Source organism: Chanos chanos, chromosome 10 (genome assembly GCF_902362185.1).
Source record: "Chanos chanos chromosome 10, fChaCha1.1, whole genome shotgun sequence".
Lineage (NCBI taxonomy): Eukaryota > Metazoa > Chordata > Actinopteri > Gonorynchiformes > Chanidae > Chanos > Chanos chanos.
Window position 1 is genome coordinate 5,315,841 of NC_044504.1, and position 12,689 is coordinate 5,328,529.

At 47.2% G+C, this 12,689-nt stretch overlaps 1 protein-coding gene across 2 annotated transcripts in view; it reads left to right on the top strand.

The window, feature by feature from the left end:
* The window catches only part of LOC115822114 (mitogen-activated protein kinase kinase kinase kinase 4-like), a 50,043-nt gene that overhangs the window by 30,323 nt on the left and 7,031 nt on the right, over positions 1–12,689 (top strand). The window contains exons 15-23 of one of the 2 annotated variants that reach the window (XM_030785780.1): positions 773–1,033; positions 3,334–3,489; positions 6,519–6,731; positions 7,113–7,219; positions 7,639–7,772; positions 8,819–8,916; positions 9,173–9,181; positions 9,770–9,948; positions 10,522–10,648. In XM_030785780.1, coding sequence (XP_030641640.1) covers positions 773–1,033; positions 3,334–3,489; positions 6,519–6,731; positions 7,113–7,219; positions 7,639–7,772; positions 8,819–8,916; positions 9,173–9,181; positions 9,770–9,948; positions 10,522–10,648 — 1,284 coding nt within the window. The remainder of the gene's footprint in view (positions 1–772; positions 1,034–3,333; positions 3,490–6,518; positions 6,732–7,112; positions 7,220–7,638; positions 7,773–8,818; positions 8,917–9,172; positions 9,182–9,769; positions 9,949–10,521; positions 10,649–12,689) is intronic. The other variant, XM_030785781.1, reaches the window with a different exon arrangement.

The window sequence follows — 12,689 nt, forward strand, 5'->3', positions numbered from 1 at the left end:
CAGTGAGAGTCGTCCTCACTTTAACATTTGCTTTGGTGTCAGTACCAAACTGTGTCAGTGTTTGAAACTCCGGGACACCTCCGGTTGGGCGTTCTAAGCTTTGGAAGGGATATTGTTCAGGGTTGTGTCAAAGACGTTTTTTTTCTCAGCAGGGAAACTTCAGAGTGAGTCCAGAATCCCGTACTCCTCACACTCCTTCACCCCATCATCTCTCCATTCTGCTTCTCTCTGTTCTTCATTCAGTCCATCGCAATTCGTTATGTCTGTGCTGCTCATTTTTGATTTGGTTTGGTGTTATATATTTCCAGTGTACGGACACCTCGTAGCAGAGCACTCAGAATATTATCTTTGCTTCACTTTACTGCACTGGATCATGTAAAAATATTTGCGCTTTAGAACAGTAGGGATGGAATAACTTGCGCAGAAGAAAAAAGGTATCCCGCTTTAGATTAGAGACCGTAGCTACACAGCGGAACAACAGGGGGACCCCCTTAGGCCTCCTGTCTCAGTAACATCTCTGTAAATGCAGGATTTCTATTTGTCACTCTCTCAGGTTTATGACTGATTAACAGTGGCACTAGGAGTTGTTAACAGGAGGTTGTACACACTGTGTGCGTGTGTGTGCGTGTGTGTGCGTGTGTGTGTGCGTGTGTGTGTGTGTGCGTGTATGTGTGTGTGCGTGTATGTGTGTGTGTGCGTGCGTGCGTGCGTGCGTGTGTGTGTGTGTGTGTGCGTGCGTGTGCGTGTGTGTGTGTGTGTGTGTGTGTGTCAGGAGTTTAAATGGAGGGAGCTTGAGGAGCAGAGACAGGCAGAGAGACTACAGAGGCAGTTACAGCAGGAGCAGGCTTACCTGCTGTCTCTTCAACAACAACCCAAACCGCACCACACGGCCGACAAGAACCAGAACCCTCAGCCCCAGCAGCCCGGGCCGGGCCCGGACAAGAGCAAACCCCATCACGCGCAGCAGCAGGTCCCTGCGGAGCCGCGGAGCAGAATACCCCAGTTACAACACTCGCCTGCGGACAAAATCAAACCTCCCCCGACAAAAGAACAGGGGAGTCAACCGACCTCTCAGGACAAGAGCCGAAGTCCCCCGTCACAGGAGGCAAACCAGGAGAGAGTCAAAAGCTCCAGCCCACAGAGTAAACCGACCCCCCCGGACGGACACAGTAACCCGCAGCCTCAACAACCGCCTCAGGACAAGAGCAAACCCCCCCAGAACGCTTCCGACGGCGCTGAGGTTTCGCAACAGCTTCAGCACCCGACCCGAGACAAGCCCCGAGCCGCCTCTCCAAACAGCTACGGACCCAGGGCCCCGGCCCCTGACTCGGAACCCGTCAGAGAGGTGAAACCTTTCCCTCCGCCCGGGTCGTCCTGCTCCACTCACCCCTCTCTGGATGGCGGGTTTTGTGTTTGTCTGATAAGCCTTACCTTACCTCCTCTGCTGCTTTACGCTTACTGACTTCACTAATATCTCAAGCTTTTTACATCATCATAGTTTTGCGTGATCTTGAACCTAATATGTCTTTAAAAGTTAGATTCCGTCACTGTTCTTAACAGGCATTTGCCCTGCTCAGCAGATAACCGTCGGTGACAGAGAAAACTCCTAACACGCATCAAACACGAGACAGGAAAGCTCTCTGAGTCTGGCTCGACCGTGAAGCGTGCATCTTCCTTGTTTTCTGTCTGGAACAAACGCGTTCGCTGAAGCATGAGTGTGTGTCGACCTCGGTTCGTTACGTTAAGAAGTAAAGGGTTTGTTTGCTTGCACGGTCTGCTTCCTTACATAACGGCACTTTTCTCGCGGCCCACCTTCGGTCGGAAAGACCACCGACGGGTTTTAACGTACTGTCGCTAACGCGAATGTGCCTCGTGCGATGTCACTAAAACCTCTTCCAAAGATACGAATTAAAATAACATCGGTCTGAATGCTTTCCTGTGCAGTTTTATGTCTGTCATTCTTATCTGTGCTTCTGTATACATGTTTTGCATCAGAAAATCCCGTCTGCCATTTTCAGTCATTATATTCTCAAACGGTGTTTGTCCCGTGGTCCTTTTTATTCCCCGACTGCTACGACTCAGCGATAACAGTCTCCATCTTTTGGTCCTCCGTCTCTCTCTCTCTCTCTCTCTCTCTCTCTCTGTCTGTGTTGGTTTTCTCTTCCTTTGGCTGTGCGGTCCCAAACCATAACGTCTGTGAGCCCGGAGCGGATTGGGGAGTAATGCTGGCGTTATGACTCAGACTGTAGTCGTCTTTTGTTAAGGAGAGAGCCGCCAGGGTCATCCTTTATCAGACAGTTCCTCTACGGATCTAATTAGCTTGCCCTTTTCCCTACGATTATTTCTCTTTCTCTCTCTCTCTCTCTCTCTCTCTCTTTGCCGTGCTGCAGTTCAAAGCGATAAAGACAGTACATTTCACTGAGGGGAAAAATGGACTCTAATTTAATCAGTTTACCTTCTGTCCGCTCTCTCTCTCTCTCTCTCTCTCTCTCTCTCTCTCTCGCTCTCTCTCTCTTGCTCTCGTTGTATGTTAATGAGACTTACTGAGACAACAAGTGTCCTCGTTAAGGTCGTTAGCCCTCGTTAGCCCCACAGTGTTCTGATTACTGCGCTGTTGCTTTGCCACCCAAGACGAGAGAGAGATGCACTGTCTGTATCATTCATTCATCTATCTATCTATCTATCTATCTATCTATCTATCTGTCTGTCTGTCTGTCTGTCTATATATCTGTCTGTCTGTCTGTCTGTCTGTCTGTCGTGTGTTCTCTGGCTGTCGGCCTCATCTCCTCCTGCAGCGTGTGTTGACAGAGGGCAGTACAGGGCTTTCTCATGCTTTTGTCTGCCTGTGTGAGCTTGTTGGATTGCTCTGTGGGTTTAGTGTCGTCTTATCACCGAAACTAATCCATGAATCGTCTTTTTGATGTTTCATCTGAGATGTCTGTTGCCATAACAACACACACACACACACACACACACACACACACTCTCTGTGTCTCGCTACACCGCTTTTCTCTCCAGTCACTCGTGTTGATGGAGAGGGGGCTTCTGGGAGTATGTTCTGAATGTTTGTAGCATTATTTAAAATCATCAGCAGACAGACCTGGACTCCCCACTCAGACTTCCAGTATTCCTGTTCACACTTTGGTCCAAAGCAAAACAAACAGTCTCCCATTTCACACTCCTTTGGCATCCTGACTGCACCTCAAGTTCGATTCTCTTCCTGTGTAACCTATTTGACCCTGTCGTTAGCAAAAAACAAACGGACCGGTCATGACCAGTACCTGCGTTTTTGTTTGTTTGTTTACTGAATCTCTCTCTCTGTGGTGATGATTCCAGGCGGATGAGAGGTATCGGAAGAATGCCCAGGGCTCCCCTCAGGCCGCCGCCCAGAAACAGCCCCCTGCCGTGCCCCCTCGTGCCGAAACCTTCTCCAATGGCAACGCCTCCGAGTCAGCCCAGCCAGCCATGCACCGACCCATGGAACCGCAGGTAACCATGGTGAAGCTGGCCCCCGTACACATGCAACCCGTCCCCAACACATACACACACACACAAAAACACACGCGCACACACACACACACACACACATACACACACACGCGTGCACGCCTGCGCATGCACACACACACGCACACATGCGTAGGCACACACACGCACACACACACACACACATATCCACCGCTTTCAAGACCTTTCAGACTTTTTTTTTTTTTAATCTTTCTCCCTTTTTTTTCCTCTTAAGAGCTCTCTGAAGTACAGCCTCCCTCAGTTCTTGCAGTTCTTGCAGTCTCTCTCTCTCTCTGTGTCTCTCTTTCTCTGTGTCTCTCTCTCTCTTACCCTCTCTCTCTTTTTAATCGGGGGCAGTCAGACTAGATGTCCTGTCGGGTGGTTAGTGCTAACAAATGCATTTCTCTCTCGCCTCTTGCTCCAGTAGATCATCCCTGTCCTTAGTGTCTGATTAAACTGGTAGTGTTTCTATTTCCCAGTGTCTGATTAAACTGGTAGTGTTTCTATTTCCCAGTGTCTGAGTAGACTGGTAGTGTTTCTATTTCCCAGTGTCTGAGTAGACTGGTAGTGTTTCTATTTCCCAGTGTCTGATTAAACTGGTAGTGTTTCTATTTCCCAGTGTCTGATTAAACTGGTAGTGTTTCTATTTCCCAGTGTCTGAGTAGACTGGTAGTGGGGTTTTTTTTTTGCTCTCTCACGCTCTGAAAGAAACTCACTCAAACTTAATCTCTTTTTATACGCTGGCTTCTCTGTGTTTTCTCTTGGTCTTCAGGCATCTACAGCTGTGGAATTTAACCCAATATAATAACCTAATATTCGCTTCACAATAACTCTGTCTTTTTCCAGGTTTTCCTTCTCTCTCTCTCTCTCTCTCTCTCTCTCTCTCTCTCTTTTCTGTGTAAAGGAGAAGAATGAATTTCACAGTGTCTCTCCTGCTTTCTTCATTCACTAGTAACATGACTCTCTTCACTGGATGCACCCTCTCTCTCTCTTTCTCTCCCTCTCCCTCTCTGTCCCTCTCTCTCCCTCTCTCTCTCCCTCTCTCTCTCTCTCTCTCTCTCTCTCTCTCACGGGTTGCTGATTTTGAAATAGCATTACTTTGTGTTCATGTCCTCTTTCTGTCCTCTCTCCCACTTCTCACACACTGTAGTTTGTGTCTTCCTCTGGTGCTCTGGGTTGGTCAGATACAAGCTGCATTGGTCATTTTTTTTCCAACTCTATCATGTACTACTTGGTATCCTGACAAGTTGGCATTTTCCATCTCTCTCTCTCTCTCTCTCTCTCTCTCTCTCTCTCTCTCTCTCTGAGATCTTTGCCTTTTGTTTTTTGTTATAACCCTCTTTAGTCAAGTCATCAGGTCATGGAGGTTTATTAAGTTCCATTGCAGTTTGGGTGTGTTTGGGAGCAAAGATCGAGTCATTAAATCAAGTCCAGCCCTTTGCGATGTGCTGATGCAATAGTGGAAATTGGTGTTGGTCGGTTTGACTGATAGACGAAGAAGTTGTCCAGTCAGTCCTGTGACCAGTTCTGTCACACACACACACACACACACACACATGCACATACACACACACACACACGCTGCATGTTTTCGGTGTGCCTTTCCCTTCATCTGCATGTCATTCACCCAGACACTTTAAATTTTCTTATGTTAATTACTGTGTACATGTCTGCGTGAGTACCTGTGTGTGTGTGCGTGTGTATGTGTGTGTGTGTGTGCGCGTGTGTGTGCGTATGTGTGTGTATGTGCGTGTGTGTATGTGTGTGAGTGTGTATGTCTGAGTGAGTGTGTGTGTGTACGTGCAGGCTCTTGTGCTCAGGTGTGAGGGGCGAGTGTTTGTGTCTTTGTTTGTGTTTTTAGATTTAGGCCGTGTGTGTGTGGACCTCACTGTATATTGCTGTCACACTAATGAGACACTGTGACACAATCATTAATAACTCACCCTGACTGTAAGTGGGAATTATTAATGATTAAGTTTTTAAATGGAAGTTCACATGAACCAGTCCTCCCCAGAACCCCCTCAGGGAAGATGGACCAAACTTGGACATTTAACCAGTTTAACCACTTTTGATAACACTACATGATGGACTGTCAGACAGAGTTTTAAAGAGTATTTTTACTGCAACACAGCTACAGTGTAGGTGAAGAGTAGTGCTCTTTTTTGCTATTTATCATTTACTAGCCTAGTCAAACTATTATATTCATCTGCTTCATTCCTGTGTGCGTGCGTGTGTGTGTATGTGTGTGTGTTATGCATGCCTGTAAAACTGTCTATATCAGTATGTTTATGTTGTTTTTGTTTCTTTTTTTTTTTAAGGTCATGTTATTCACGTATTTATTCATTTATTTATTTTTCATAAGTCTCACATTATTGGTGGTGAGAGGCTGAAATTGTTGAGCTGCATTTTCAGGGTCCATATAAGCAGCATTTTAAAGTGTGTCAAAATGTTAAAAATGGTACTTTTTAAAAACATGTCGTGTCACATCAGTAGTTTACGGGGCCGATACTGCGCCGTGTGACATGTGTAGTCAAATGCCTGGCCTGCAGAAAATACAACGGCTGAACTCAGAATGAGTCACAAAACCCTACACTAAACCAAATCCACAAACAATAAAAAGCCACACCTGTTACTATAAAGCACGCATGGTTGCTGTTTTTTTTTGTTTTAACAAAATCACACCCTTTACTAAAAGCCACTCCTCTCGCTCAAAAGATTTTTCCACTGTCGCCCACTCATCGATACACAGCCTGTGGCTCTTACATCTTCATTTTTGTGACTCTTAACCGTCTCAGTTTTTTCTCGTTTGGGCCCTGAAAATGTTTCATTGTCCTGTTAAGCTAAAGCCTTAGCGTCTATGTTCAGCACCTCACCTCTCACAGCCCCTCATCCTCCTCTTGTCTTCTCTTTTTTGCCCCCCCTCACCCCCCCCCCTTTTTTTTTTTTTTTACTTTCCTTCCCCTCCCTCTCTTCCTCCTGCCTCTTCATTTTTTCGCTCTCCCTCCACGAAGGTCCAGTGGTCTCAGTTAGCTGCTCTAAAGAGCAGCTCTGCTCCACCAATCTCTCGCTCGCATTCATTCAGTGACCCCGCCCCCTCACTCGCTCAGCTCCACATCCGCTCCGCTGACCCTCACAATCATCATCCAGTGTCTCCCTCACGCTCTGACCCACAAACCCACACACAGTGCCCCGCTCTGGGCACAGCAGAGGAGGAACCTCCCCGGGTAAGCACAGGCCCTGGATCCTCCGTCTGCAGTCAAGCTCTAGTCATAGCGGTCGTCCATGTCCAAGTGTAGAAGTTGTTTGTAGAGGGAAAAGTTGTGGGGATTATGCTTTGTTCCAGCTTGTGTCTTCAACGCTCTGGTCTGTTTCTGACACCTCTGAGGGGGCAGATAACAAGACAGAGTGGGTGAGGCTTTGTTATTGTCATTGACTTTTTGGGGTTTGGAGTAGACTTCTGTTTGTAGGACTGTGTTTTGGAGGTTCTGTTCATGCTGGTGGATTTTGAAGGTGTGTTTTGGTTGAATGCTTAGGTCTAGCACCTGTTGCCTCCATTGCGTTCACACACTCACCTGTTTAGCGTGGTCTGCATATCTTTCTGGAAGGTTCCGGTAAGGACGACTTCCAGATCTCCTGTCCTTTCTCGTCGAGACCCCTCGCAACAGGCCAGTGTGTTGCCTAGCAACCAGGCAGCCCAGAGAAATATTGGCGGGTAAGTTACATTACATTACATAGATACGTGTGTGTGTGTGTGTGTGTGTATGTGTGTGTGGTATGCACCCTGGTATATTTCAAAAATTAGTGTAAGAATTATGTCGTTCAGTAACAGTAGTGTACCTCAAATACTCTGCAAATACTTAGAGAGGTTTTGTGTGTGTGGATTTAACACCCTAACTTTCAGATCAAAAAAAAAAAGGAAAAAAAAAAGTTCAGGCCTCTTTCATGTCTGGAGGGTTTTTATTTTTTCTTCTTCTTCCACAGTAATTCATAGCAAAGTTGTTTGCAAACCTGTTGGTGTGTGTCTGTGTGTGTGTGTGCGTGTGTGCGCAGTGCACGCTCCTCTCCGTATAAGGTGTAGTTGCCATGGGAACCATGCATTTGTGCAGGTGTAACTATCTGTTCTGTCTATAGTAACGCTGAGCCCCGGTTGCTATGGGAACGCGTGGAGAGACTCGCGCCCAGATCGAGCAGCGGCAGCTCGTCAGGATCCAGCAGCAACTCCAGCAGTTCAAACACAGGATCAGGAGAGAGATACAGACCACGCAGTGAGCACCAACACACACACACACGCACACGCACACGCACACCCTTATTAATCCATACACACACACACACACACACCCTTACTAACCCATACACACACACACACACACACACACACACACACGCACACGCACACACACACCCTTACTAACCCATACACACACACACACACACACACGCACACCCTTATTAATCCAGGCACCGACACAGACACCCATATTAACCCAGACACACGCGCACACACACACCCTTACTAACCCATACACACACACACACACACACACACACACACGCACACACACACCCTTACTAACCCATACACACACACACACACCGACACCCTTATTAACCCTGACACACACACACACACACACGCACACGCACACCCTTATTAATCCAGGCACCGACACAGACACCCATATTAACCCAGACACACGCGCACACACACCCTTACTAACCCATACACACACACACACACACCGACACCCTTATTAACCCTGACACACACACACACACCCTTACTAACCCAGACACACACACACACACACACCGATACCCTTATTAAGCCAAACACACGCACACACACACCCTTACTAACCCAGACACACGCATACACACCGACACCCTTATTAACCCAAACAGACACACACACACACCCTTACTAACCCAGACGTACACACACACCGACACCCTTTTTAACCCTGACACACACACAACCTTATTAACCAAGACACACACACACACACTCACACCCTTATTAACCAAGACACACACACATATACACACACACACCCTTATTAACCCAGACACACAAACACACAAGCACACAGAGTACAGGGCAAGGCACCAAAATATGTGCATCCATAATCTCACACTCACATACACTGCGTGACTGCATAACCACTGTTTCTGTCTCACACATACACACATCACGCGCACGCACACACACATCACGCGCACGCACACACACACACACACACACACACAGTCTGTTGTGTATGTCAGTCCTCCTGCGCTCACCTGTGTGAAACTGTCATTTGATCTGCAGCATCATCTAAATCAGAGAGCTCCCCTCTGCAGCGCTCCGAGCATGCTGGGAAACAAATCGAGGAGAGGAAGGAGTTAGCCCGACCAGGGCGCCCGGCGGTGAGACAGCCCAGCCGCGCTAGAGTAGAAGACTGTGTGTGTGTGTGTGTGTGTGTGTGTGTGGTGCTAGAGTCATTGTTGCATAAGAGAGAGGGGGAGCACTTAAGCTTTATCCTCATGTTTTCATGCCCTTGGACCCATTTTGGTGCCGGGGGCTGGGTTTGTGTGCGTTTATTTATTTGTTTGTTTGTTTGTTTTTCTTTGTTTATCTTCTCCTCTGGTGTTACCACGTGGCCTTTTGGTGGGACTCCCACAGGCTGAAGTGGTAAGCATTTGGGAAAGGAGTTTTGGGCTGGGAAAACCCATGGGCTGATACTGATAGCTTGCCTCTTCTGATTTGTCTGGTTTGTTGCCATGGTTTTTGTTACCATGGGATAAACACTACTTGACTGTTGCATCGTCGCACATTGTGGTCTGTTTACTCTAATACTGACTAACTCATGGCACGGACGTTGTTGGCTCTCAAAACTGTCAGTCATGCGCTTTTTTCTCATCTATTGGCTTGCTCTTGTTCTAGCTGGCTTCTGATTGGCTGGCACACCTGTTTAACCACCTCCTCTCTGCAGCTTCCTGTCTGTGCTGATTTATGGACTATCTTCAGGGACCCTTCAACCAATCACAGAGCCTCACCAACCAATTATAAGCGTGATGAGAGCTATGAAACAAAATGAGAGAGAACTGAGGCTGGAGCGAGAGAGAAATGAAAAAGGGGAGATTTAGCTACAGCATTTCAGAGAGCCGTAGAAAAAAATAAGAAAGTTACGAGAGAGAGAGTGAGAGAGAGAGGGACTGATGAAAAAAAAGAGCGTTTGAGGGAGGGTTGATGTGACCTTTGACCTTTGACCTCTTGCAGGACTTGACCGCTCTGGCGAAGGAGTTACGTGCGGTAGAGGACGTCAGGCCCCCGCACAAGGTGACAGACTATTCTTCCTCCAGCGATGACTCGGGAACCACTGACGATGAAGATGACGAAGAGGTGGATCAGGAGGGTGGGGAGGAGTCGACCTCTGGCCCCGAGGACTCCCGTGGAGGGTATCTTTAACTCCTCAAACCTGTTAAACATTTACACAAGAAGAGGGTTTTTTTTTTTTTTTTTCAGTGAAATGATGAAAAAACATATACATATCACAAACAAAACATGACACAGCCCTCATTGAAATTTTTGATTATGTTACACACGTGAAAAAAAAAAACGCTGTTTCTAAAGCATGCTCTTAGTTTTAAATTTTAGAGCTTATATCGGCATATTAATAAGGCACGAGCATTGGTAGAACTGAGGCAGCTACTGACAGGCAACCCGCTGTGATGTCACGCGCTGATGTAACAGCAGTTGGAAATATTCTGGAGCATGTTTGTGCAAAGCTTCTATATTTGGTTGTTAATGAGGTCGTCAGGCACCGTTTAGCTGAGCTGTCGTTATGGTCAGACAGCGTTATGGGAAGAACGAGAAGCTTTGGTCAGTTGCTCAACGCTTTAAGAAAGCTTGGAGTGATTCAGGGAGACTTCGCTGTCGTCGTCATAGTGATGGAAGAGAGAGTGCAGTAGCATTTCTATGGGGGCTGGTGGGCAAAGCATGTCACGTGACCAGTGCGGTTTGGTTGACAGCTCGTCCAGGCTGAGCAACGGTGAGACGGAATCTGTGAAGACCATGGTTGTCCATGACGATGGAGACGACACGTCCTCTACTCCTTGCAAGGACAGCACGCTGATCGTCCGACAGGTGGAACACCGAGTCATACACACACCCATACACACACACGCACACACACAACTACTCAGTGCCACTCACTACGTTGACACTGCACCAAAGATCTGCCGAACATCCCAACACACACACACACACACACACACGCACATAAACCATTACACATAACTTTACTTCACTGCCCCTTTCACACATAAGACCAGAACACTGCTGGATACGTTTTCCCGGCAACACTGGCAGACACCCCCTTTCACACTTGCACACCGTCCCCGGAAAATTGCCAGGGCGAGTGTGTTCACACATGACACGAAAGACCCAGAGAGGCGGGATGTGAAGTCTCAGTTACAAAACCATATCGGTTCAGACATTTACATTTATTCGTCAGTACATCATTTACCCTTTATTTATCCATGTCCCTCATTCACCTCTTTTTGTTCAGTACTGTGTTGTACATTACAGTTGAGTTGTTTATCTGTTACCCCATGTCATATTATGTTGCTGTGTTAAATTTTGTTTATAACATTATGTCTGTTTTTGTTGTTGTTGTTTTTGTTAATGTTATAGCCATTGCAGAGTGCTGCATTTTAGGATCTTTTTTTTTTAATACGTCAGAGAAAACTGTAATAGAGGCTGCAGTCTTATCCTTTGGAAGAAAAAGTGAAAGATAATTTGGCCTTTCTCTTTCACTACAATATTCTCCCTCCGTTAGATGGTGCAGGTTCTCTTATGTCTGATAAAGCGTGCTAGATAGCTGGAAAAAATGGACCTTATAACACAGCCTTTCTCCTCATACTAATCTGAGAGAGAGAGAGAGAGACTTAGGACACTATGACAGTGGTTACACAACAGTCTCTGTCCCTTAACCGTGACACAGGGTTTAATGTCTCACCACGTTTTTATCTCAAGGAGATAAGTAGTGACATTAGCTTCTCATGGAGAGGTTTCGTAATCATATAGATAGACCTCATTTGAATATAAATGCTCAGTATTATCTCTCTTCAAGTGGCTTTGTTTGCAACTCTGGGAGAGTCTGTGGCCTGTGTCGACATATTGGAAAGTTTCCACGGGTTGATTGGGTCAATAACATGAACAGCTGTATTTTCATTTCTTGTGAATCACCGGGAGGGTCTTTGCAGTCGAGTGTCTTTTCTCTCTCACTGGACAAGTTTAGACCCAGCGTGTTGCATATTCTTGATTCCAGAGCTCAGGGGATCTGAAAAAGCGCCCGCTACCGGGTTCGGGCTTTGGCCCGGGCCCTGGTCCCGGTCTGACGGGGCTCCAGGACAGGAACGGGTTTTCGGGCCGTATCCACCTCTTGCCTGACCTGCTTCAGCAGAGTCAGCCCTCACCCCCCTCCTCAAGTCCCTCTACCCCCACATCCTCCTGCCACAGCAGCCCAGCCCTGTCCCCCCTCACTCCCCCGGACAGACTGCCCTGCCCCATGGAGGTATGTCCTCAGAACACAGCACCCCCTGCAGGCCCGGCTGTCTCCCTGCAAGGCTTGAGTAGTGTAGTGGAGTAGAGTAGGTTTCTAGGGACCAGGTTTTTTTTGTCTTCAAGTGGTCTCCCATCAGCTCTCAGTCTTAGCAGATGTGAAGTGCACCATATCCTTCTCTCTTTTTCTCTCTCCCTCTCTATTTCTCTTTTTCTCTCACCCTCTCTATTTCTCTTTTTCTCTCTCCCTCTCTTTTTCTCTTTTTCCTTCCTGCTCTCTCTCTTTTAGCCAACTAACTGATGGCCCGTTTTGTTTAGTGTGGCTTGTATGTACGGAATGGTTCTGATGGTGGTGGGCTCCTCATTTTAACTGCTGCGTCCGTCCAGGAAAACAACGACAAACCCGGTTACACACAGGACTTTTTGTCCAGGAAAACAACGACAAACCCGGTTACCCGCAGGACTTTTTGTTTTGTTTTGAATCCCCTCCCCCCCCAAAAAATGCGGCTCTTGCAGTGACACTGTGCTTGTCTGCCTTGGACAGTGGTTAATACGACGGCGACAGACTGCAGACTGCAGTCAGAGAATGAGTCTCTCCACTCTGCCAGTCCTTTTTATGACCATATATACATTC